Source organism: Mastomys coucha, unplaced genomic scaffold (assembly GCF_008632895.1).
Source record: "Mastomys coucha isolate ucsf_1 unplaced genomic scaffold, UCSF_Mcou_1 pScaffold16, whole genome shotgun sequence".
Taxonomy (NCBI): domain Eukaryota; kingdom Metazoa; phylum Chordata; class Mammalia; order Rodentia; family Muridae; genus Mastomys; species Mastomys coucha.
The window spans coordinates 35,622,970-35,648,690 of NW_022196898.1; the positions used below are offsets into that span (position 1 = coordinate 35,622,970).

The window sequence follows — 25,721 nt, forward strand, 5'->3', positions numbered from 1 at the left end:
TGTAGACCAGGCTGGCCTTGAACTCAGAAATCTGCCTGCCTCTGCCTCCCAAGTGCTGGGACTAAAGGAGTGGGCCACCACTGCCTGGCGAGTATTGTTACTTTAAAAAAAATCTATTGTTTTTAAAATATTTAGTCTACAAAATAATGTTCCTGTGTTGAAAGGCTTAATATACATGCTTTCCCAGTTACTTTGCAGTATTAATAATTACATTTTTAGGCATTGGTTTCCTGCTAAGCCTTTATTCCATACACATACTTATCTAGAATTCACTTGTTGATTCACACCTAAGTGGTTTTTACTTGATCCCAATGTGGACAGCTCAATATCTAGCCCTTAATACCTTAGGAGACAGGTCACTGAAGCAGGCAAGAAATAACTTTTTTAAAACCATGTAGGACCAGTGAGATGGATCAAGGGTGCTTATCACCAAACCAGATGAGGTGACTTCACCACCAAAATCTACATAATAAAAGGGTTGGTTGTTGTTGTTTATTTGGGGTTTTTTTGTTTGTTTTGTTTTGTTTCGTTTTGTTGTTCAGGGATGGGATGAGCTTGGTGGTGCAGTACTTGACTGGCATGTATGAGGCCTTGGATTCTATCACCAGCACCACACAATAAAAACACTGAGTATTTATTTCTGTTACTTGCTCTATTTAACCTTAAACTAAAGAATCAGTCAGCGTTTTCTCAGTCTCCACAATCTTTTTCTACTCCTCCTCTTCTCTAAGCTGTTGGTTCTCAGGTCCTGTTACTGTCTCCAGATGCTTATGTTTTTTGTTCCCCTCCTGTTCTAACACAGGATTTGATAGAACTAAAATATTAATAAGTAAGTTTATCTGACAAGAAAACCTGAGCCACAGCGGTCAAAGCAGTGTGTCTTGTAAAGGAATTAACACTTAGTAGAGCCAAATATGCCTTCCAGAAATGGACATATACAACAGAAGATGCCATTCAAGTGTTGATTTACGTCACGAGTCAAGGGTGATTTTAGTCTGTGTAATGTCAGGTCAGACACCTGATTATTAAGAACGTAAGTTAATATGGATACCATCCTCATGTCTTAATGAGAGAATTTTCAAATGTTTTATATACACTTATCTGAAATAAAGAGTTTGTGGGTCTAAGATGTAAGACTGGAACATGTGTGACTAGCTTCACAGTCTTAGAGTGAGGAAGGTTGGATGTCATAGTCACAGAAATTAGCACACTACTCACATGAAAACTGAAGTTTCTGTGTATAATGAAAAGGTGTAAGAATAAAGAATGTACAAATGACAAAAGGGAAAACATATGTAAAATAGTGTGTACTAGTGGATTATTGAAGATTAAAAATTAATGAGAGCCTCAGATATTGAGAGAGTATGGGAAAATGGGTTGAATTTTTATAGCAATCTATACCAATTTTTATAATATCCATGAATTACTTGCTTAGGACATTAATTGGAATGTTGGATTATAGAATTACTCATAATTGCAAAGTGGTGCCTAACTGTGCAGCAGCGGCACACTGGTTGGTCATCAGTCAATTCATGCAGGGTGGAGGCTGTGAGCACTGAAAATAGTGTTCTGCAGACTTATATGTCTTGCTATGGAAATATATTTTGCCACATTACAGGGAAACAGATCAATTTATAAAATATAAAATATAACTGTAACAAAAATTCTGAAATGATGGACCTCAACATATTTACAGTTATTTATTGTCTTTAGTCAAAGCCTTTCATTTGCCTTTTTCTATGTTCTAAACATTCCTTTCGAGTTGGGGATGGGGATGAAGACACAAGTCTTTCCCATTTTGAAGAAAAAAAAAAAATCAACCTGCTTAGAACTCTTCAGTAGGGAAGTGTGCAAGGCGGGGTGTTTACGGTAACTGTAGGCCGCCTTCAGCCTTGGGCTGCTTTCTCTCCGTTCTCTGTGCTCCAGGTATATAGTGCTCCACAGAGCCATTGCCACATAAACATGAAGCCGAAAATATTATTTTCTTTTGCCTGACTCAGATACAATCAGTTCATTTTCAGTCTCAGTTTTTGTTTTGTTTCATTATTTAGCCCATTGAACAAAAGTCCTTTTAAATGTAATTTTAAGCAATTTATTTTTCATATTTCCTATAGTATTCGGCAGGGGAAAAGAGAGCAATTTTCTACTTTTAGGGAAATTATCTTAGATATATTACTAATAATTATCATTCTTGTCATGACTATGCAAATGTGAGACTACTTTTGACCTAAACTTTATGAATTCTAAATCCTGGGTTCAAACTCTATAGGGGGAAGGGAGTTTAGAGTGTGTGTGTGTGTGTAAATTTACAAGAAGTGATTTGAATGTATATTTTAACGATTAAAATTACGAAGAATCCAGCGGTAGGTAAAGAGCATGGCATGGAAAGCTTCTGCCCAGACTAGGGCTTTGTTAACCAGTGCCATCCATGCTGCAGGGTGACACTTTTAGAGATGATTTATTTGATTACAAATCTTTTCTTCTTTTTCCTTCTCAAACAACCGTTTCCAGTCAGTCTGATGTCTGACTGGACAGTAAGCTTTGATAAAAGGGAATAAGACAGAGACATAGGTAGATCCTGGCCGTGTGTGGAGGCCTGAGCCACTGTGGACTGTGACAGAGGACCAGTTAGTATGAGCAGAAACGTCTGCTTTCTCACCTTGTGGTTTACTGCGGCACTCACTACATTTCTTGGGGAAGTGCTATTTTCTCCTCTACTTTTTAAAGAAAGAGAGTGACACTTGATATGTGCTCAGAAATCAAAATTGATTTCCTTTTGAAAATAAATCCCAACTCTATCTGCTAAGATAGATACAGAAGAAGAAAGAGAGATCCAAGATATTAGTCAGTTTAAAGAATTATCTACAGTGGGTCTCACAGCATGAAAGTCAAGCCTGAACACTCCCTGAAGTCATGTTTAATGTCAGTGGTTGCTTTGGCCTCTTCCAGATTTATCCTTCCAAGGGCTGTTTTAGCAACTCATAATCACTCCTAGAAGGTCTGTTTTCCTAAAGAAGCAGCAGCCGTGTTTAAGTTTACATGACCCCAGTTTCATGACAGCAGTAGCAAATCAGATATCTTATCCGAGGAAAAGCATTTTTGGCTTAGAATTCCATCACTCTCGTGGTGGGAGCCAGCCCCAGCTCAGCTCGGCCCTGCTGCAGAACACTGGCAGTGAATCTTTCAGAGAGCATAAACACAACTGGTATTTATAGCTTTGTTAACATTTGCTGAATAACTTGTGGGAGTGGTCTGTAAGCCCATCTTAAGCAGGTGGGGCAGGAATCTTTGTTGTGACTGTAGTGAGATTTAAGGCCAGGACAACAGGATTACAGTGGTTGCAGCAATATAGTAAATTAGGAGTATGGATGCCCTAAGTTAGTTTCATGCACCTACAACTCACAGTGCTACAGAAACACTCCTGAAGTGTCACTAGCCAGAAGTGTGTTGCCCAGATGGTGTATTTGACACAGTGCAGGGCAGGAACTGTACAAAGAAGTAGCCAAATGGACGGCCAGGATTAGTCAAGTTTTAATTGAAAACCTACATTAAAAAACACTGAAATTTTGCCAGACTTCCTTGTACATCAAAACCACAATAATAGACAAAGTTTCCCTTAGTTGGCTAAATGAGCATCAGAGTTGTCATTACTGCTCAGCTTTGTGTTCTGCTCAGCTAAGGGCTAAATAAGGGCGAATTAAGTAGCAGACAATAGAAAGCAGAAAATGCATGTTTTCATGCTTAGTTGTGTTTTTTAATCCTCATCAACATTTCAGGAACCCGAGCTTTCTTGTGTCCTCCTCTTCAGAAAGGAAGCCATTTCCTTCAGACCATCTCCACTTTACACTGCTACTCAATTTTATTCACTAAAGAAAGCTTTAGAAAGGATTAAAAACAAAGTGATGGCCCAGGATTTGAAAAAAAAAAAAAAACTATATAAAATTATTTGGCACTATGTCAGATTTTCTATTAAGATAGGAACATTTACTTAGAATGCAAAGAATCCAATGAAATTCCCAATATTGGGGAAACACTTGACTCAAAGACACATCTTTAAAATGTTCAGTAAACTACATTATGTATGAGTTTGGTGTCCTTCCTCTCTGTCCCTGCTAGTACTGTATGTCTTTCAAGCTTCAAGTTAGGCAGCATGCAGTCAAATTCCTCGTTAATCATACTTTGGCGTTTGACACAAGGGATGCTCACAGATATTTGGGGGAAATAGACTGGGGTTTTCCTACCAAATGAACAGCCGACTCATTCCCTACAAATCCCCTTAACGTGGTATATGCATAGTCGTTGGGTTCTGAGAAATAACTCACCTTTTAAGTGAGATCTAGCTCCACTCAGATTCCCAGTTATTGTTAAGCACTTACTGTGTGCTCACTGTGCTTGCTTTGGCCTTGGGCACTTCTTTGAAGACATTCTACTTATTTTCTTTGGCAGGCGCCTTTATCTCCTGGCTTCCAGTAGCCAGAGATGGAGGTGTTTTGAATGAGCACATCAGCGTTCTAGTCTGAGATACTGTTTGAAATTATCCATGAGCGCAGGGCCGCTGAGCGTTACTGAGTGACATTTGTTTCTCTTGGTTGTATCTGCCCTGACTAGCTGGTTTCTTTCAGATTGGCAGCTGGGATTATGCAGTAGTAGATGGACAGCCACAGAACTGGAGCCTAGCACGTCTGGGCTGGGCCTCAGCTGAGTGTGGCTGGAATGTATGGGCTCAGTTCTGAGGCATTAGTAGGATGATCTGCAGCTTTCCACACATGACAGCTTCATGCTCTCGTGTTTCCATTAGCACCATTTGAGCAGAACTGTTAGTAAAAATATTTCTTTCTCTCCTTAAATGTGCCTCTATCCAATCTTCTCACCATGCCCTTATCTTTAAGAGAGTTTCACTTTCTTTAGCATGCTACTGTTTTGAATTTTATAGCACTTTGACATGTATATATCTGCCTCCAGCTATCTGATACATTTTTTAGTGTTGTTTGGAGGAAAACATTGTTTATGTTTAAAAGTGTTATGCTTATTACCTATTAATATTTAGTTGATCTTAAACAATGCTAAAAATATGAGAACAGCCTCCCTATAATCAAACAGAAATAAGCTCGGAAGTAAGTTTTATATATCAAAATGAACCTTGTTTGCAAGGTCTGTGTGTTCAAGAGTATTTGACGACCCTATCAACTGAAATTCTTAGATTGTAAAAATATATTTCTGAATGTTACTTTAGTGGATAAAATAAGCTTCATAAAATATCTCAAACTGTAGCAGACCTTTCTCTAGATTTCTTAGACTTATTTTAGATGTCCTTGTTGTTTACAAATCATCTATCCTTGTGTACAATATCAAATATAATAGTGAAGAAAGTATGTTTTCTCTAACAATTCTTTTTATCCTCCCATCCCCTGAAGGAAGGGCTACTGCTAGTTTAGTATATATGGTTCCAAATTGAACATTAAGATGTTCTTTATATATTTGTGTCTTCACATGTAGCACATGTAACAGTGTGTGTTATCTATTTGTAAGTACATATTTTTTTATTTACATAAGGTCATACATACTTTAGGTATACTATAAGTAGCTAGATTTCCACTACCCCCCTTTGGTATTGTTGAGACAGTTTTCTCTGTGTAACATTTGTTGATGTCCTGGACAGCAGTTCTCTGCAGACCAGGTGGCCTCAAACTCACAAAGATCCACCTACCTCTACCTCCCAAGTGTTGGGATTAAAGGTGTGTGCCACCACTGCCCAGTGTGGCTAAAGTAATTTCTCAGTCTGTTCTAGACTGGCTTTCCCATAGGATACATTCAGCTCAACTCACTTTGTTTGTTTGTTTTCATTTACTTGTTTTGAGACAGTGTCTCACTAGGCAGCTCTGCTGGTCTGGAGTTCACCATGTAGACCAGGCTGAACTCACAGAGATGCACCTGTTTCTGCCTCCAGAGTGCTGGGATTAAATGCATGCACCACTATTATTTTAATGGCTAAATAGTGTTCCATTATCATCATTAGTTTAGTTTAATTTTCCTTTTCTTTTCTTTCTTTCTCCTTTCTTTTCTTTCTTTTTTTTTTTCTGGTTTTTCAAGACAGGGTTTCTCTGTGTAGTCCTGGCTGTCCTGGAACTCACTCTGTAGACCAGGCTGGCCTCAAACTCAGAAATTCCCCTGCCTCTGCCTCCCAAGTGCTGGGATTAAAGGCGCGTGCCACCACTGCCTGGCTTAGGTTATTTTTTAATTTCTTACTGTTCTAAGATTTCTATAGCAAACGCCTTTATATTTAAACAGTTTTTGCCTCCATGTGATCCTTTTTATGAATATTCATGAATAGAATCAATAGCCCTGTTTATTTTTTTTAATCTTTTTTTTTTATTTTTTATTAGATATTTTCTTTATTTACATTTTAAATGATATCTCCTTTCCTGGGTTCCCCTCTGAGAAAACAAAAACAAACAAACAAAAAAAAACTGTTCCCTCCCCCTGCTCACCAACCCACCATCTCCTGCTTACTGGCCCTGGAATTCCCCTACACTGGGGCATAGAACCTTCACAGAACCAAGGGCCTCTCCTCCCATTGATGACCGACTAGGCCATCCTCTGCTATACATATGCTGCTGGAGCCATGAGTCTCACCATGTGTACTCTGGTTGGTGGTTTAGTCCCTGTGAGCTTTGGGGGATCTGATTGGTTGATATTGTTCTTCTTGCTATGGGGTTGCAAACCCCTTCAGCTCCCTCAGTCCTTTCTGTTAACTCCTCCATTGGGGACCCCCTGCTCAGTCCAATGGTTAGCTGCAAGCATCCACCTCTGTATAGTAACGCTGTTTATAAACATAAAAATCTAACTCCTAAATTTTTACATATTTTTGTCTATGTCTGATTTTGCAAAGTTAAAAAAGTCTGTCTTGGGCTGGTGAGATGGCTCAACAGGTAAGAGCACTGACTGCTCTTCTGAAGGTCATGAGTTCAAATCCCAGCAACCACATGGTGGCTCACAACCACCCATAATGAGATCTGATGCCCTATTCTGGTGTGTCTGAAGACAGCTACAGTGTACTTATAATAAATAAATAAATATTAATCGTAAAAAAAATTTAAAAAAAAAAGTCTGTCTTTTTAAATAAAATAGAATCACTTATGCTCAATTTTACTTTTTTTATAGTCTCCCTCTTTTATGTATATTACTTGCATATTAACTATTCTATGTTCTATTGTAGCCTCATGTAAAAAAATTACATTTCCCCTCACCCACTGAAATGTTGTTTTGGTTTTTATGATTATATTGTCTGGTGTTTGAATTCTGTTTTTTATTAGCAGTGTATTTCTGAGTCACTTAGAATTTACATTTGAGTTAGGCTTTAACTGTTTTAAAATGTATTGTTTTGTTGCTCAGCTCTGGAGCACAAACTTAGGCCCTCACACACTGGGCACTCCACTGAACTACATCCTAGCCTTTCATTTTTTTAATTCAGTGAATTTATTGCACTGACTACTAAAAAATAACTGTGTTTCTTTCCTTTGATTAAGGGAGGTAGTCTAGTTTGTAAATGCTTTTAACTGACACTCTGCTGTTTGTTTGTTTCTTAACCACCGGAAATATTATCTACATAACGTTATGTGTATTATGAAGACAATTTCTTCCTTGGGAATTTTCATATCGTTTTCATGGCATTTTATATGGACCCTTTTTTGGCATTTGTAGTTGATGCTATTGAGATTTACGCCCTTTAAGAATGAAATGCAACTGGGCGGTGGTGGCATACGCCTTTAATCCCAGTACTTGAGAGGCAAAGGCAGGCAGATTTCTGAGTTCAAGGCCAGCCTGGTCTACAGAGTAAGTTCCAGGACAGCCAGGGCTACACAGAGAAACCCTGTCTCAAAAAAAAAAAAAAATGAAATGCAAAGTTACATATATGACTCCATTGTCATTTGGTTATGTCCATGTGATATCAAAGCTAGTTTTTCAGCAGTGGCTCTGGAGGGTGTGAGGCCCATCAGCTGCAGAGTGAGAACCACAACCTCTTCTCTGGTTTGCGTAACATTCCTTGACAGTAAGGTAGAGTAGAACACTAGAAACTTTTCTGGGCCTAGCTTTGGTAAAGTTAAAATTTTTAAATATATCGAGGAAAGCCTTTTTTAGTGAATTACTTAGTTTCTGTTGCCCTTTCCTAATTTTATAGTGCTTTTAGGTGCAAAAATATAGGGCAGTAAAACAGTGTGGGAGCTGTGTGCTTTCCAAGGAGCATACTGTATCCAAGTGGTCAGCTTATTTCTATCCTAACCCCACCTCAAATAAAATTCTACATTTATTGTTGGTTACTGAGTGCTGTGCTGAGCTAACTTGTTTTCTTAGTAAAATTAAAAAGCTTAGTTCAGAGACTAAGACAGTCTTAAGCAATAGCTAAATGTCTTGTTGCTAGGTTAACACCCTACCTTTCTTGTCTCTGAGTATATAGATATGTATATATAGTCGCTTTATATGTAGCTATAAAATCACTCACATATGCAGAGTTGGCACAAGCACAATGTGAATGAGCAGCTTGTTAAACATGACTTCATCACATATCAATTTGGAGATCCATTAATAAGGTCTGCAGATAATATTTGAGATGCTATTTATAAAGTAAATATGTGGTCTTACTGGGATATCTCAAGGTATTTTCATGATCTTTTTATTATTACATGTTTCAGTATCTGAGTGATGCTTGGTGGGTTCAGGTTTTATTACAGAAACTAATAACAAACTCTTTACAGAAATAATTGAGAATTGATCAACAAGAATATTACACAATAACGTAAGCTTCGGGCTGTACTGCACTGGTTATAGTGTATCTTTTAGCTCTATCTCTCCTGTATTAAGGTGATGTCTATGGACATTCAGTCAGTAAATATTTACTGTACACCTTCTATATATAAGCCTTACAGAATAAAGAAGGAAACTCACAGATTCAGGAAATGGAAAGAAAAAATGATAACAGAAAACATGTAAGGATTTCAAGGCAAATGACACAGGTCACATTAGAGAATGTGAGAGGATGCTGGCAGGAGCCAGACCACTATCTTACTATTTCTCTTAATGGGGGGGAAATTTTTTATTAAACCCCAACAAGGTGTTAGGTCCTGTCCTTTATACATTTGCTGCAATAATACCACACTCACTTGTGAATGGTGTACCATACCCACTCCTATCCTCAATGCTTGTATTTGTCACTTACTGCTCAGAGCATTTCAATAAAGTACTCAGAACTGTAGGACAGGTTTTTAGTGAGGAAATTAAGACACCAAAGGTTAAAAACTCCCTACATCACTCAGCTAGTACATGAATGCTGAGATGTAAGCTAAGCCCATCTGATTGTGTGGTCTGCATGTCTCGCCCTGGACTCTGCCATTACTTAGTGATCAGGAATGTGGACAGCAGGACTTCAGTTAGGAAGTCACATCATCAAAGTAACCGCTTCAAAACTGAACATCTTGCAAGTTGAGATGTGCTCAACTTCTCAGAAGAAATTAAGAGCTGCTGACATGCTTAGAATTTTGAATATTGTAATGTATTTTCGTTTTCTGTATAGTCTTAAAGGTAAAAATTTAAATTTATAACAGACAAGAATACTGTCTTATTTTTCAGTGAATCAGTCTAGCTCATTACCTAGACTAACTCCATTTGAGATTATCTCAGACCAAAAGTTGTTATTGTCATTGAAGTTGGTTAACAGGTAAATTGAGATTCATTACCCCATTTCAAAATAAGAATTTTACGTAACAAATTTAAGAACACATCATTGAAAGTAAAACTCTGCAGTTGAAGATATGTTCATTAAAACAGGTTAGGAGTTTGATATTGTCTAAGCTACCCTGTTACTAGCTCATGTCATTGAACGTCATTCAGATCTAAATATCTGTGTCTGTCCTGTGACTCTCAGCTCCAGTTATAGCCCCCACATTCCCTACACTGTCTGCTGCTCTAGCCAGAAGACTGCAAGAAGACTGTGAAAGAGAATTGAAAACAGACTTACCCAAGAGGCCTTTTCAGATCACTCATAATACTCCACCATGACTTCTAACTGTACCTTAACAGTCTCTGCTGTAGTGAGGCACTGGGCATTATCATGTCTCTCAAGGCTTGGGGGCTAGAATGAGAATTACTGCCTCAGTGGCATGTGAGAGCACTGCCAGGGACACCCAGTTGGTCTTCATGGTAGCACACATGCTTCCTCACGTAATGTTCCTCATCTTCCATCATGCTCCTGCATTACCCTCATCAAGAATCCCCAGGGCTAGAGGGATGGCTTAATGTTTAAAAGCACTTGTTGGTCTTCCGGAAGACCAGAGTTCAGTTCTCACAACAACCTATAACCCCATCTGACTTCTGAGAGAGAAAAAATTTACACACACACACACACACACACACACACACACACACACACAGGGCATATACATACACAAACACATAACCAATAAATAAATCTTTTTAAAATTCTTTTAGAAATTATTTCTCAAGCCTGGTTTTGTTCACATGAAATCCAAACCAAGTCAGTCTAGTCCCTGGGCTAGCCTGCTGTAACTATACTCGGCACATCCTGTTGTTATGTGAGTACTGTGCTTGAAGCACTGTTCTCTCTACTGTGCACCACTGAAACACACGATGCTCTGACCTGCCTGGTGCACTAAAGAAGCAGAAGATTCATCCTGTAAATGTTAATATTTCTGGGAAGGCCAAATTAGGTAGATGTTGTGGTTAGCACTATGAGCAAGCAGTAAGAAAGCCTTCCCGTTAGACCTTTATTTGTCAAGCACTGGGGATCCCTGATGACATTAGCCACAGAATGTTACACAGAGAGGAATTTGGGAAGACTCAGTTCTGCAGAGTATACTGAAGGAAGAAACTGAATAGAAGGGACAAAGTAAAGAGACCATCACAACACCCAGTGACGGAGATTGTAGGGACTTGGATTCAGAAAAGTGAGAGAATGTTACAGCTCCTTATGTGTCAAATCTTCAGAGATTCTGAACATGACAGTCACTAGAGGCATCTCATCACTGACTGAGGGATTCTAGAATAAAATTAACCTTTCCAGATCTTAGCATTTTTGTTTTAAATATGAAATTTGTACATAGCACACATCAAAGGCATGGATGAACGAACACTCTCTACATGTGTACAACCCACTGGGTTTAGATTTGAAGATGTTTCAAACAACAGTAAAATTTGAAACCTAGGAGAAATCATTTCTAAGATAGTTGGTCTTGAAGTAATATGTTAGTTTGTACATAGAGATGAAATTAGTAAAAGATCCAAAATAAAAAGGAGAACAGATCTAATGTAAAACCAATGAAGCTGCAGAAGAGAATGAAGAAACAGTTGTGGCCAACAGAAATAACTACTACAGGGTTGAGATGAATGAAAATGGCGGGTGCATTTTAAAGCAATAGGCAGACTTGTTGGCTGACAGGGATGTGACTACACAGCTCGAAGGTCGAGCGTTTCTTGGTTATTGCTGCATTTGAGAAGGCCCTTCCCACCTTCTTGTTTCCCAAGAGCTTAAGGTTAAGTTTAAGGCTTGGCTCTGGGTCCCTTTTTGTATGCTTCTTGTGTGTTCTTGATGCTTAACCAGTGAGTGGTTTCAGTCTCTGATCCAGAGCCCTGAGCCTCACATACACACCCCAATACAGTTTTCTATACTTCTAGTTTTGTGTAAAACAAAAACAGGTTTTGGATGAGTGACACCCACATCAGTACCTCCCATCTCTCAGCTCAGAGCCAGGCTTGGCTTTCTTTTGCATATTGGACTACAGATTCCATGAGTTTGACAAAAATTACTACCCACCTTTTCCCTGTCAGGCTGGTTCTTTGCAACAGAAACCCTACTTCTGCTTATTGCTTTGCTCTTGACTCAAACTGTGAGCTATAACAAAGACAGTGAGATAGTTTTGTCTTACTGCATTGCTCAGAGTCATCAGTCTCTGTAACTTACTGATCTTTTAGGATGTAATTCTCCCACTCATCCCTTTGTTTCTGTCACAGAGCTTTTACAGGATTAAAACTCAACTTTCCAACTATTCTCTAAACCTCTGAAAAGATCACTCTGTCTCTGGACTCTTAGCCCAAAAATACACTTCAAAATTAAAGCCATATTTCAGTTTTCTAGAATTCCAGCCACCATTATGGGCTTTCACAAAGACCCAAAAGTTTCTCCCATTCCTGTTTCAGCTGTATTGAGGGGCCATGCTGAATCCCAAACTTAGTAACAACACTTGCATTTGACTTAGTGCTTTGTAGTGCAGATGTGCTCAGTACGATGATGCTGAACACTCCGTGCACATTATCTCTTCATTTTCCAAACAGTTCTGTGAACAAGGTATTGTGAGTGTCTCTGTTTCCCAGAAGGGGAACAGATTAATCTATTTGCTCAAAGTCAGACAAAGGTGGGAAGTTCAGAGAGCTGAAACAATGTGTGCTCTCACTCTCTCTCTGTCTCTGTCTCTCTGTCTCTGTCTCTCTCTCACATACACACACACACACACACACACACACACACATGGGGTGGGGGTGCCAAAGAAATCTGGTGTTTTGGTTTTTGTCACTTGACTGTGTGGTTTTTAGTGTGAACTTTGTAGTTGACCACGTCCTGTCAATGTCGAAAGGTTCAGCACACCAGACCCGAACCAACCCTGGCCTCATTATGCTGTCCTGTTACTGAATCTAAATACACTTTGTGGACTGGATCAATGATGATGACATAATACAAATAGTTCACAGAGTTTCTCCCTTTCCTTTTACCTGCAGCCTCATCCCTAATGCCTGACAGATGAGGACAGGATGGCTAAACGATTGCCAGGGTGACCTCTAAAGTGAGGCTGCTTAGGTACAAATTTTGACTGCACCAGTTAATCGCCTTAAGCAAGAGACCTAAGTTCTCTTCCTGTTTCCTTACTTATAATATGAACACAATAATGTTACAATACAATTTAAAAAATGCTATAACAAAATCAGTGACTTAGGAAAGTTACCAGAAGTAAATTCTACACATAAGTATTTGTTAGTTGCCCCAGGAATTATTCGTTGACTCCATGTTAAGGGTGGAATCTATGCAAAGCACTTTGCCCTGGTTTTTTATACGTGTATCATTTAACCTATTATTGTTAGTTTATAGGTGAGAACATTTAAACTTAGGTTAGGAAACTTAAGGTTGAATCACATAGTTTGTGGATATTTTGAGTAGAGAATTTGAACACTGTCCTTGTTGGCTCTGCCTCCCTACTTATTCTCATAGAGATGCTATCAAGTGTTTTCATCCTCTGCAGGTTTTAAAACATGTCTTCAGTTATGAGACAGATTGTTTCAAAGTATCATTCAACTTTTCAAATGCACTCACTCTTCTTCCCATGCCAGGAATATACTCTTATAAGGCAGAAACAGTAAGACCTAAGCAGAAGATAAGCTGTGTGTGGTGCATTCCTATGATTCCAGCACTTGGAAGGCTAAATCAGAAGGATCATGAGTTCAAGGCCAGTGTATATTGCTTAGTGAGACCCTGTTGGAAGGAAGGCAGAAAGGGAGGGAGGGAGAAATGAACCTAATAAAACAATAGATAGATGGATAGTAGGTAGGTAGGTAGATAGATAGATAGATAGATAGAGATAAAAATTTATTTATTACACTTCCTGATCACTGAGTACATCAACAAATAACTGCTTTCATTGTTTCTCCAAGGTCCTTATAAAGACCATTAGAGCTCTCCTCAGCAGATTAAAGTTTCAGATTTAGTACTGGATAATTTTATTTCCTTGTTTATTTATTATCTATTAAATGCTTTACAGCATGAAAGTTCTATAGAGCATACAAAAATTGAAGACCAACTTTCTTAGGGTTTACAAGTGTAGTATTCACAAGGTGAACATATATTTCCTTATGGATTTGAAGGATCTCTATCTTTCAATCTTAGAGTTAAGAATGGACTGTTTTTCTGGTATCTAAGGACGCTGTATATTCTGGCTTCCTTTGTTATCACAAGTTCATTCATTCAGGTTAGAGATCCAGGGAAACTATGCAGTACCTCTTTTTTCATGGGTACAATTTTTTTCATAGGAGACAGACATCAGCAGGTAAACAAAGTCACTAGTAACCATGTCTTTAGGCAGGGATCTTCTTCCACATTGAAGGGGCTGGGAAGTGGTCATCTGTGCCAAGTAGACAGTAAGAACATAATAGGGTATGTTTGCAAAACACACACATGCACGCACGCACGCACGCACGCACGCACGCACGCACACACTCCTTCTCAAAAGGGCATACACACATGCTATTCTGCTTAGTTGGTCTGGCTGCACTGTCTCATGCTGGGACTCAGCATATGGCTTTTCCTTTGGTATTTAGCCCCTGAGTTTCAAAGAGACTGTCAACAATAATGATCTTCCGGTGGCAAATGTAATGCCGTGTCAGGCCATTTTCATAGGTGCTGTACTGTGATGTTGTTTTTTTCACCCCCCATCCTACTTCCTAGGATGAACGTGGAGACTAGAATCAAAGCAGCCACAGTTTTCTAGCTACCTCTAAAAGAGCAGCTACTCTTCCATCCAGATGATACAAGCAAAATACTGAAAAGCAGGAAGACAGTAATGAAGCAGACAGGATGCTTTCTTATTGTAATGACTTCTTTCTGCTTCGTGTCACTGAGCAAGATGAGAAAGATAATAGTTTTGTAGTAACTTCCACAGGACTATGGGATGGCTTCACCCAGGGTGCACTGGCCGGGTGCCTAGGAACCCTGTAGAAATGTGGGTTGATTTTCAACAAGAAACTAGCAACAAGTATGGAGTGATATTTTGGACGACAGTCACTGTCCTGCCTGTTATTAGCTCCTCTTAACCCTCAGATTTGTCTGTGCTCCTTTCAGGCTGTGGAAGCTCAGATCCGAAGTTTTGGACAGACACCTTCGCAGCTGCTCATAGAGCCCCACCCTCCCCGAGGTTCGGCCATGCAGGCGGTAAGTGCTTTCCACACTCCTGGCCTCTTCTTCAGCTCACTCTTGCTATCCATACCAGTCTCTCCCTATGCATGAGGTTCTCTACCATGCCTGGGCCTACTCTCCTTATACAGTGTCAGCCTGTTTACAACCAGCAAATACTGTCATGTTCTACCTAAGTCATGAGAAAGTAAACTTGGCTCCAGTGCTCATATTTCATTAGCTCATGGTTTCTGTTTCAAGATTCAAAGGACCACAGTTGCCATGCCTCTTCACCGTAGAATAAAGGACTCCACACATAAAACCAAAGCTTTTTTTTTTCTCTAATTTGACCCTGTGAGTTTCTTGTTTTATTTTTCTGTTGTATTTATTCTTAACATCCCATTGTACTGTCTAGCTTCAGAATTGTAGAATTATCCTGATATATAGGCTCACTAAGAGTCAGACCTGGAGGAAAAGGAATGAATGGTCATTGGCATACACACACCTGGGTTCTTATGATTCTGGGGGTTGACCAACACTTACACTTTTTCCATATGGGTTCACTAAGTTAGCAGTGGGAAGGCCTGCAATGGCGAGACTCCTCCTTCTGCGTGGACTTTCACCCTTAAGATACAGCAGGCCACCCCATGGTAGATCAGTGTCCAAAGACAGAGCTGGTGAGGCTTCTTGACCCTTACTTTCAACTCATATATTATATATGCCAAACTGCACTGGTCAACACAAGTCAAGGCCACCCTATAGTCAGGACTAGTCTGCCTTTAGTTTCTGGGTAGTCTTCTTTGGAGGTGGGGTCAGAGATTTTTGACAAAACAACAAACTGATTCAAATGATGAACATAGTTATTAAAAATTGATAGTATTTTTTTCTTGCATTGCCCCTCATAAAACAGTGTGCTCATTACTGTTCTAGATTTAGAATAGAGGCTACAACATCTATATGTATTAATCTTATGTACAACTTATGATAAATCCAAATTCTATGCTGTAGCATGGAGATGACGCATTGTGACAGATGGTAGAAAAAAGGCCAGGCAGCCAAGAGGGCCCAGGACAGAAATGGTTCCCATCCTTTGGCCTCTGATCCTTTTCTGTCTCCTCCCTTGTTTTTGTGTCTCTTTCTTTCTTTCTTTCTTTCTTTCTTTCTTTCTTTCTTTCTTTCTTTCTTTCTTTCCTATTAATACTCCTTTTCTTCCTCCAGGGTTTTCCCTTTTATTCCATAGTAACATGAATTGGCCATAATAAACTACAGTCTTTAAAAAAAAATGTATCACCATTTCTGTAGTGTTATTAAACCAGTGAAATCAGATTTAAATGAACATCAAAGGTGACTAGTGGGCAGAAGAAAACAGGAAGAGTGAACAATGAAAGATAATGTCGTAAGCATAGGAAGAATGAGTTACATGTGGACATATGAGTTAGTCTTGGCAATAGCTGGTGGGTGGGTGGGACTCAGGCTGCTAGGAGATGCTTGATAGACATCCTTCCACTGCCCCACTGACTTGATCCAGGGTCACTGCGTGGCCATGGCTCCTGGGCCCGTGTACCATTTCTTCCTCCTGGCAAAAGATTATTGGCTCCTGGAGGCAGACCTGCGGGGTAGGAGGCCATTATTATCTTTATTCTCTGAAATGAATATCTGAACTTCTTTTCAGACCTGTACAAGTCCTATTTTAATCTGATACACAAATGGGTAGCAAAGAAAGACACATTAAAAAGCAACCACAGTTTTCAGCAAGCATACCATTAATCTGGGGAGGCTAAATGGAATTTGGCTAGCAGCTTCCTATGTTTTTCTCAAAATGACTGGCAGAAGCTCCCAGGATTAATAAGAGTGTGTTTCTCTCATCTGAGTTTTACCAGTTCTCAGCTTATATGCAGCTGCTGCCATTGGCACAGCCCAGCCCAGCATGGTGGAGCATACTTCTCTTCCCAGAGTTCCTTCTGAGAAACTGACTGGAGGGACATTTGGTTCTAAAGCAGCAGTGGTCATTTACAGAAGTTGTGTCTGTTGCTTGCTGTGGAAAGTGGCTTGTCCTTACCACGTGGCCAAGAGTTGGCTCTGAGCTTCACTATGTAAATGCAATGTCCTTCCTACACAGTGGGTTGGTTTTTGTCTTTTGACTTCTTTTGGTGTTGGTGGTGGGTTTTTGTTGTTTTCTTTTTGTTTTTGTTTGTTTTTCATGCTTGTTAAAGCTACTCAATTTAAGCCTAATAATATTTACAGTATGGGCAGCTAATATCAGAAAAATGTAGGAACCTCCTTTTAGGGAGACTTTACGATTATGTTGTGTTCTGATTTTCTCTGAGCTTATAAATTGACTTTAGTTAATATTATTTTTAAAATATATAGTTGAAAATAAGGCTTGGGATGCTGAAATGGTGTCCCTTTCTTTTCCTTTCGTAGGGTCTTAAAGAGCATGCTCATAGGATTGTCAGTGCTCTTTGTTTCTCATCTTCTCACTCCAATTTCATAAAAGCCACAGAAAGATCTGTGTATGAAAAATTACTGATACCAGGAGTTTTTAGAATTAAGAGCCCACTTTTTATTGATAGATTTTACTAACATTCAGGAGTTCCCAACCAACTGCACCCCAGCATACACACATATGAATATAGCAGAAATTAAAGCTGCCTCGTGCTGCGATAAGTGCGGGAGCCATAATATACACCAGGTGTAGTAATTAGCAGGCAGCGAAGGCTGCCTATTTGTCTGCTTTTTCTGCTGTTGCTGTATCCCCCTGTGTTTTCACACCATCAGATAGTTGGATTTAATTGAGGCCACATCAGATGAGGCATTACTGACACCTTTAATTGAATGAGCATCCAGGGAGGATTAACTCATAATATTGATTGGCTTTTAGCCACTTGCTCAGAAGGGTGTCTGGGTAGCTTATTAGTTGCCTTTATTTACACCTTTATGCAAAGAGTGCAAATAGGAAATCTTAGTGCAATATGTTTTTCTAAGTACTCTTAATAACTTTTTTAAAAGGACTGATAATAAAAATGCAAATGTATTTAATTTTTTATTAGCAGTTCAGAATAACTGTGTTAAATATATGTGCCTCAACATTTACATATACCTGGTGTTTTGAAATATGATGGTAGGAAGGCAGCCAGCAGCATTTCATCAAAGTGTTTCAATTTTGAATGATACTAATCAGCTATTAGAAAATAGACATGGTAGGAGAGAATTGCTGAGAACGCACACCGCAATTACTGTGTGATAGCTGAGGACCACAAAGGACAAATAAAGCCAATAAATTAAAGTAGTGTTTTATATGTCTTAGGTTATGACATACGGGTTGTAGAAACGATCCAAATCCCTGGTAATATTCAAGATTTATTTTGTTGCTGGTTATTAGAAGAGTATTTTGCATAATATTTTTTTAAGTTCCTGACTTTCTAAGTACAGGTCAAAAATGTCTTGAGCTTTAAGGGCTATTTTGTTGTTTGTAACTGAAAGGAAAAGAGGCATTGAGGTACTTCTCTTTATTCCTGTGTATGGCTTGATGGACTATATAAATAATATTGTTTTTACAAGCAACATTTTCATTGCCTTGAAATAACTTTATAATTAAGTTTATATATTACATGCATAAATTCTCCACCATAATAATAAATGCATGCTTGCTCATTTTTCAAAATGTATTTGTTTTAATCATATCTTAGTAGTCAAAATCTACATGCTACTCAAGACTACCTTTTGATTATCTTTGGAAATTACCTTAAGCTTGCATTATGTCTTTTGCCTATCCTCATTCATTCTATTTTTATTTTTGTATTACAATGAGAAGATCACTGGGTGACACTACTGGAATGGATTACTGCATCCCCCAGTACTTTGAATCTACGTCACACCATCTTGTAGAGTTGGAGGGCAGTAGGCAAGAGAAGGGAGCCAAGAAAGTTTGTAGGTTTTGGTTAATGCATCCTACTTCAGTCACAAAACTTCCCCATGAGCTGGGAATGGAGGTCAGTGGTAGAGCACTTGCTTAGGATGCTGGAGGCTCAAGGTTCAATCCCAAGTGCTGTAGGGGAGACTGTGGCTAATGTCATATGCCATGGGCAAAGCCAGCCAATCATGAGCACAGCTGTGCAAAACTGTCTGAACAGCACGAGTTGACTTGCAGCCTATTTTAACATGCTCTTCCTCTTCTTCTCCCGTATTCTGTCTGTCTCCCTGTGTCTTCTTGTTTACTTGGGTCTTGTCTGTCCACTCAACAGTATCTCCTCCTGCAGAGTCCACTGATGTTCACAGACCAGGCCCAGCAAGATGTCATCATGGTCTTAAAGTTCCCTTCGAACTCTCCAGTCACCCACGTCGCGGCTAACACCCAGCCAGGCCTGGCCATGCCTGCTGTCATCACTGTCACTGCTAACAGGCTATTTGCCGTGAACAAGTGGCACAGCCTTCCTGGTGAGTAAGAAACACCCAGACTTTTAAACATTAGTCTCAGTCAAAATGGCGAATAGTTTAAAGGCGTAAAGACATCCCACCTGAGGCATACATTTATGTGTAAATGTTAACACATAAGCCACTTTTAGCATCTGATGGCTTGCGTTTAGTCCTTGGCAATCAATACTGTCTTTAACATAATATTTTAGTATAATAATACCATGTGTTATATCTGTAAATGACATATAATTATCAGATATCCCCCTCCCAAATCATTCATTTGTATTATATCTGATAAAGAGCGTTGTTTCATCTAGTATCTATCAGAAATTCTACTTTTTTCTTGCTCTTTTGAAGCTCTGATGATTGAACTTAAGGTCTCATACAACAAATGCTGTTCTACTACTTAAATCTCGATTCCCCAACCTTACCCTTTTATGCATGGCATGGTAGGGTTTACTGTGGAGCATATATAGGATACAGTACAAATACTGCACACCTGTTAGTACCGTCTTCTTCCACTAAGTACTGAATAGCCATATTTAATTGAAATAACCATTAGAATCTAAAACCAGCCAAGCTGGCATTAGAGTTCATGAATCAAATAACCACTAGAATCTCCATCCAAGTTGGAAGAGGCATCAACATTCATCCGCAGTATCCCTCTAGTGAATTCACCAGTAAAGACACTGAGCCTAGGGAGTTTCTTCATTCCTCCTCACTGTGGCTGGTCAGTGATAGTTGGAATTCAAGTGTTTTTACTACACCTCAGTGAATTCATTATTGCTTCTTTTGGAGCAGGAATATATTAGGGCCTGAATTGGTTTTCCACTATAATTTTTTAAAACACCTTTAAAATGTACTTGTGTGTGTGTGGTGGGTGTTTTACCTGCATACATATGTATGCAGTGTTTGTGGTGGCCAAAATGGTGACAAATCCCCTAGGACTGGAGACTACAGATGGTTATAAGCTGCTATGTGGATATTAGGAATAGAACCTGAGTCCTCTGTAAGAGCAGCCAGTGCCCTTAACTACTGAGCCATCTCTCTAGCCTACTAGAATTTTTAAAATGCTGTTAAGAAGTTGGGAAAATTTGTTTAAGTCCTAAAAATAATTGCCTTTTCCCAAAAAAGCTAATGATATAGGTAGAAATGGTTTGGAGTAATGTGCATCATTAAATCTATGAAGCTTATATAAAGCACCTGAACCTGAAGTGGTTACAAAGGCACATTATTGAGTAAGAGTCTCACCAAATCAAATGTAAAAGATTTTTGAAGTGAAGCAAAAGACATTCAAAGAAAAACCTGGTATATTGAATAAACTCAATAAGAAATCTTTCAAAAAGAACCTGTAATTGGCATCAAATTGATTAAACATAGCCATTTTCATGGCCAATGGAAATGATACACTGTGTATAGAAATGCCAGTATTTGATTAGAGAACAGATTTCTGAAAAGTGAAAACAGGAAGATTGAAACAGTCCCTTAATGCTTCTATTATTAGATCTTTTGTCCCTGTTTCTTCAAGAAACATGCTTATATTTGGGAGTGAACATTTTAAGAAATGTAATTGTTCATTTTTCTAATTCTACTCATGAGAACTGCTGGTGGACACACTAGAGGATTTTCCTACTCTGTGTGAGGTTGCGAGGAGCTTTACAAATGTTCTAAAGTGCCTGACACCAAGACGGCCCCAAATGATGCTTCTACTAGGTGACTGTTTGAAACAGCTCTGAGAACTCAGTCTCAACTGAGTGACAGCAGCCTGGTGGAGAGACAGACTTTTCACCTCTTGGAAAACCTAGGTACATTAAGGAACTGAGCACACCCAGTTGCAAGACTATACCTTAAGCCTTGAGGACTAAGCTCTTGGCATTTCCCCTTTGAACCAACAATGCTCCTAACGTACTTCCCTTAATTATTGATAGACAAGAGTTTTCTTTCCCCGGTCCACTTTTTCTGTAAATACACCAAGTAATGTAATGCCTAGTTGTACCACTAAGTCTCATTCACATGTGTTCTTCTGTTCCCAGCAAAAGCACACCTTTGTAAAGTTAGAGCTGAGGCCAGCATGGTTCTGCAGCCTTTGTCTGCACCATCTTCAGGCAGCTCACATGGCCTATATCTATTTCATTAGCACTATATGTTCCCATCCCTCACATGTATACTACCTTCACAGTGGGACACAACTCACCACAGACAAATACAGAGAAAGATACCATGAGCATTTACCACATGAAATTGTCCTTCTAGAATGTGATATCTAGATCTAAGCTATACATCCATCTAAAAATTCTAAGCATAATTCCATTATGCCTACGCCTCATGTCAGATCTGTTTATGGGACCCTGATTTTTCATGCTATCACATAATCTTTTTACCTGTCTTGATTTAAAACAGAAATCTATAGCAGTTCTTCTTGAGGAATGTCAAATTCAGATTCCATCAGTTTTTCTTAAATTTCAGATTCTGTTTTCTTCTGAGGACCTAAGGTTTCCATACCCTGTTCATTAGGTTGGCATTGTTTTTTGCTTCAAGTAATATTTGTGTCCTGACTTACAAAATAAATACTTTCTGTCATGGATTTGCTAAGTAATGTAACATAAGTCTTGGATTCAACCCCAAGCACTCAAAACAAAACAAGATAAAAAAGAGGAGGATTTCTCTCCTCTCATTAAAAGGTTGTTGAAGAGCCTCCTGATCATCTTATGGGGTATACTGACTCAGTCCCTCAACAACTGAAGTGTGTAGGTTAAGCCATATTCAGTTGTTCCTTTTGTAGATCAAATGGTCCAGCGTATGCCATCTAGCCTATATGACAGAGCAGGAAGCTGAAGCACAAAAGCTACAGGATTTGCCCATGATGGCAGAAGCAGGACTGGAGGCTGGCTAAACACCTTAAGCTCCATTCTCCAACACCTGGCTTTAATGTTTCTATGCTCCTAAGTCTCAGAGCAGAGACACATTCTGAATGACACTGGTGTAGCTGGAAGTCAGTGGCTCTGCTGGGTGTATTTTCCCAAACATTCTCTGCAAGACTCTGTAATTTCTTTATCAGCAAAGATAGTAAATCAGCAGGGCGAGACAGAGTTTCAGCTTCTTCAGCTCCTTACACTCACCTATAATTTTTGCTGCCAGTATTGGTCTCACTAGAATTTTATTAATATTAAAGCTTGCCAAGCATCCTTGAAAAGTTGACATTTAATAACCAGAGAAAATATACCCTAATCAGTTTTAAAGTAATCCAATGAACTTATAAAATGCATAGTATTTTCAACCATCACCAACAGTCAGAAAACTTCCTGATACTTCAACAGTACTGAGCAGGGCCTAGGGAACCATCCTAGCCATGCTGTCAATATTGTGCATCCAGGGTGAAGGGTAGTCTTTGAGGAAAAGAATTCAGAAGAGGGCTTAAAGTTTAGTGGTCGGAACTATGAATCTGGAACAGTGGCCTGTCCGATACTCTATCCTAGGGTTGCAGAGCAAGCCAGTGGCACTTCCTTTCTACCTAAAGTCTTTCTCCCTCTTTCAGGGAAACAGCTTCCAAAACCTCTTTCAATTATAATGTAACTATGCTTGCATCTATAAAACCGTTTTGAGAATGGAACAAGCTGTTCTTAGTATGGATTGATTTTCCTAACTCATTTGCTTCTCGGGGTATTTTTAAATCAAAACCATGGAAATATTAAATATTAATAAAACTTTGTAAGAACCCTCACTGCAGTCTTTAAGAAAATATTTCAGTCAAATGCATTTAACTAAAACATTTATCTGCAGATACCTTTCTGTTATTTTTATTCAAACTTTTAGTTGATTGATTTTTAGTGATGGATGAAACACTAAATGTCCCCTGACTTAGAGCTCTCTCTTTCTCCATCATAAATTGACAGTTTTGTGGATCCTTTGTGCTGCAGCATTCAAAACTGCCTTTTTAAGAAGTAACGAAAAAATAGTATTTGCTACAGTCAGCAGATGGTTGTCACATTTTGTTTTCAGCACGCTTTACCACTTAATTTTGTTTTGTTGCAGCATCAGAGGCTGCCAGTCAAGCATCTGCTATAGCTTATGGCCTAGGACCGGAGCCACCGCAATGGCACATGTTCAGAACAGCACTGATCTAAAATAAATGTTTAATAAGCTAGCCATAAAAGCACCTGGATTTTTATTCTTTAAATTCCACAAAATTGCATGAGAGATTTGGAGGTTGGAAACAATTCTACATAAGGATGACTTGTGCATTTTTGTAGTTAAGTATATGAAAAATAATGCCTTTTTTTTCTTTTGTGAATTCCAGCTCACCAAGGTGCTGTACAAGACCAGCCATACCAGCTGCCAGTGGAAATCGATCCTCTCATAGGTCTGTCACTTCTTTCTCTCTTTGCGATTCATTAAGCTCTGTATGGTGGCCCTGAAGTGTAGATTACAGTTGTTTTTCACTTGCTGGTTGCTGGGAATGGAATTTTCCTGATAAACCATTTGCATGCAAATTGGAATGCAATGAGCTGTGGCTATGCTGGTATTTCATCAACTCCCCCTCGTTGGTTTGCCTAATTTGAACAGGCCTAGGACGCGTGTCACTGAAAATTAATATGGATGCTGTAATAATGTGTGATTGAGAATGCGCATGAAGTACTGTCAGGATAATATTGGATCTTTTCATCACTCAGACTTGTTGATGAGCAGGAGCGAGGTGCGTTATGATGAATTGGTGCAAGTGTAATGTGATGGAGCTTCTTTGCTGGGGAAATTTTCATAATAACAGTGGGATTCTTAGCAGCACTGTGTTGTGAGAAATAAAACTGTAATGCCAGGGTCTCATCGTTAGAGGAGATCAATCCTTTCTTCCTGGGCCCTGTTCAGTCAGAGGGGATTAATGTTCAATCGCAGAGCAGTTTCCAAGTTGAAATATATTACCCAGCCAATGGTAGTGTTAAGATATTTGTATTCATTTTCCTAGAGTCCTGCAGCCAATAAATTGCCATTGGAGGTTAAATTTGTTGAGGGAGAAGAAAAAAAAAAATAGGGAGGAGACTAGAAAGAGCCACTGGGAACAGGAGAGCATGTGCAGCAGAGGACTTGGAAATTTTAATTGCTGTTATGGTTTTGAGTCAGCTGAAGTCTCTAGTTAGCATTTGTCATTCTTATGCATTGGGATTTCAAATGTGGTATCACCAAAAAGGTGATAACTTTCAAAACTGAAAAGAAAAAAGAAAAAGAAAAACTTAATTGCCTTACTATGGGGGTAAGCAACCGGCATGAATATCTGGCCTGTAATTTTAGCAATTTTACTCTGAACAAATAAATTCGTTAGAATGTTACTGTTTCACATATAAATTTTTCATATGAAAGAACAGATTTATTATTTTAAAATCTACCATGTTGCCTATTCTGTGTTACTCTCTTTTTCATTACAGCCTTTGCCACAGTAGAACACTAAATGGTTATCATTCACTAGATGGTTTTCTACTATAGGATGCATGAACAAAACTTTAAATTCAAAACCAATTCATTAATCTTTTCCCTAGTAAATACTATTCTGAATTTCATTTTGGTCTCTTAATTCCATTTTGCTTTGAAAAGATACTGTTTGCTACTTGTTAAAAGTAACAAAGCTAAATGCTCACTGTATAGTTTTAAAATCAGGAAAGTAAAGCCCATTTGCCAAGACATGTAAAGCACTCTCTGAATTATAGGTTCACTGTTTGCTTTAAAACATGGCAATGAATATTCTGTAATATAATTAAGCGAATTCAGCCAGTATGGGCAAAGTTTCTTGGTAAAAGGCCAAATACTAAATATACCAGGCTTTGTGCATCTTAAGGTTTCAGACACAATTATTTAACTCTTTCTTTGCAGTACAAAACCCACCATGAACAATGTATAAACAAAAGAGTATGGCTGCTTTCCAGTAAAGCTTCATATTTAAAGGTGTCCTGGGTCAGATTCAGCCTGTAGGAAATGGTTTACCATGGGCGCTTCCAGATCACTGGTCACCAAACAGCCCCTCCTCCACTAAAGGAACTATCTTATGTAGCCCATGCTGGCCTCAAGTTCAGTATATGACCCAGGGTGACCCTAAACTTCTTATCCTTCTGCTTCCAGTTTCTAGATGCTGAGATTTCCTGGCTGTGCACAGTCAGCCAAGATCAGTGCCAGGGCTTCACGCACACTAGGCGTGAAGGACCCTAGCAACTAAACATAACCCTAGCTTCCTTCTCTTTAATCATAAAACTAATACAGAAAAGTTTTTATTAGAAGTCCAAATACTTAAAATTTCTAGTATAGTAAAAAACACTTGTAATAATATAAAACATTGGTAATATATCCAGTAGAATCTGAATATAAAAATGAACTTATA

The 25,721-nt window shown here is 38.8% G+C and overlaps 1 protein-coding gene across 6 annotated transcripts in view; it reads left to right on the forward strand.

Annotated features, from left to right (window-relative positions):
• Positions 1–25,721, forward strand: part of Lrba (LPS responsive beige-like anchor protein) — a 547,775-nt gene that overhangs the window by 483,009 nt on the left and 39,045 nt on the right. For 4 of the 6 annotated variants that reach the window (XM_031374244.1, XM_031374245.1, XM_031374247.1 and 1 more), the window contains 3 exons: positions 14,894–14,983; positions 19,189–19,381; positions 23,658–23,720. In XM_031374244.1, coding sequence (XP_031230104.1) covers positions 14,894–14,983; positions 19,189–19,381; positions 23,658–23,720 — 346 coding nt within the window. The remainder of the gene's footprint in view (positions 1–14,893; positions 14,984–19,188; positions 19,382–23,657; positions 23,721–25,721) is intronic. The other 2 variants (XM_031374249.1, XM_031374248.1) reach the window with 1 other exon arrangement.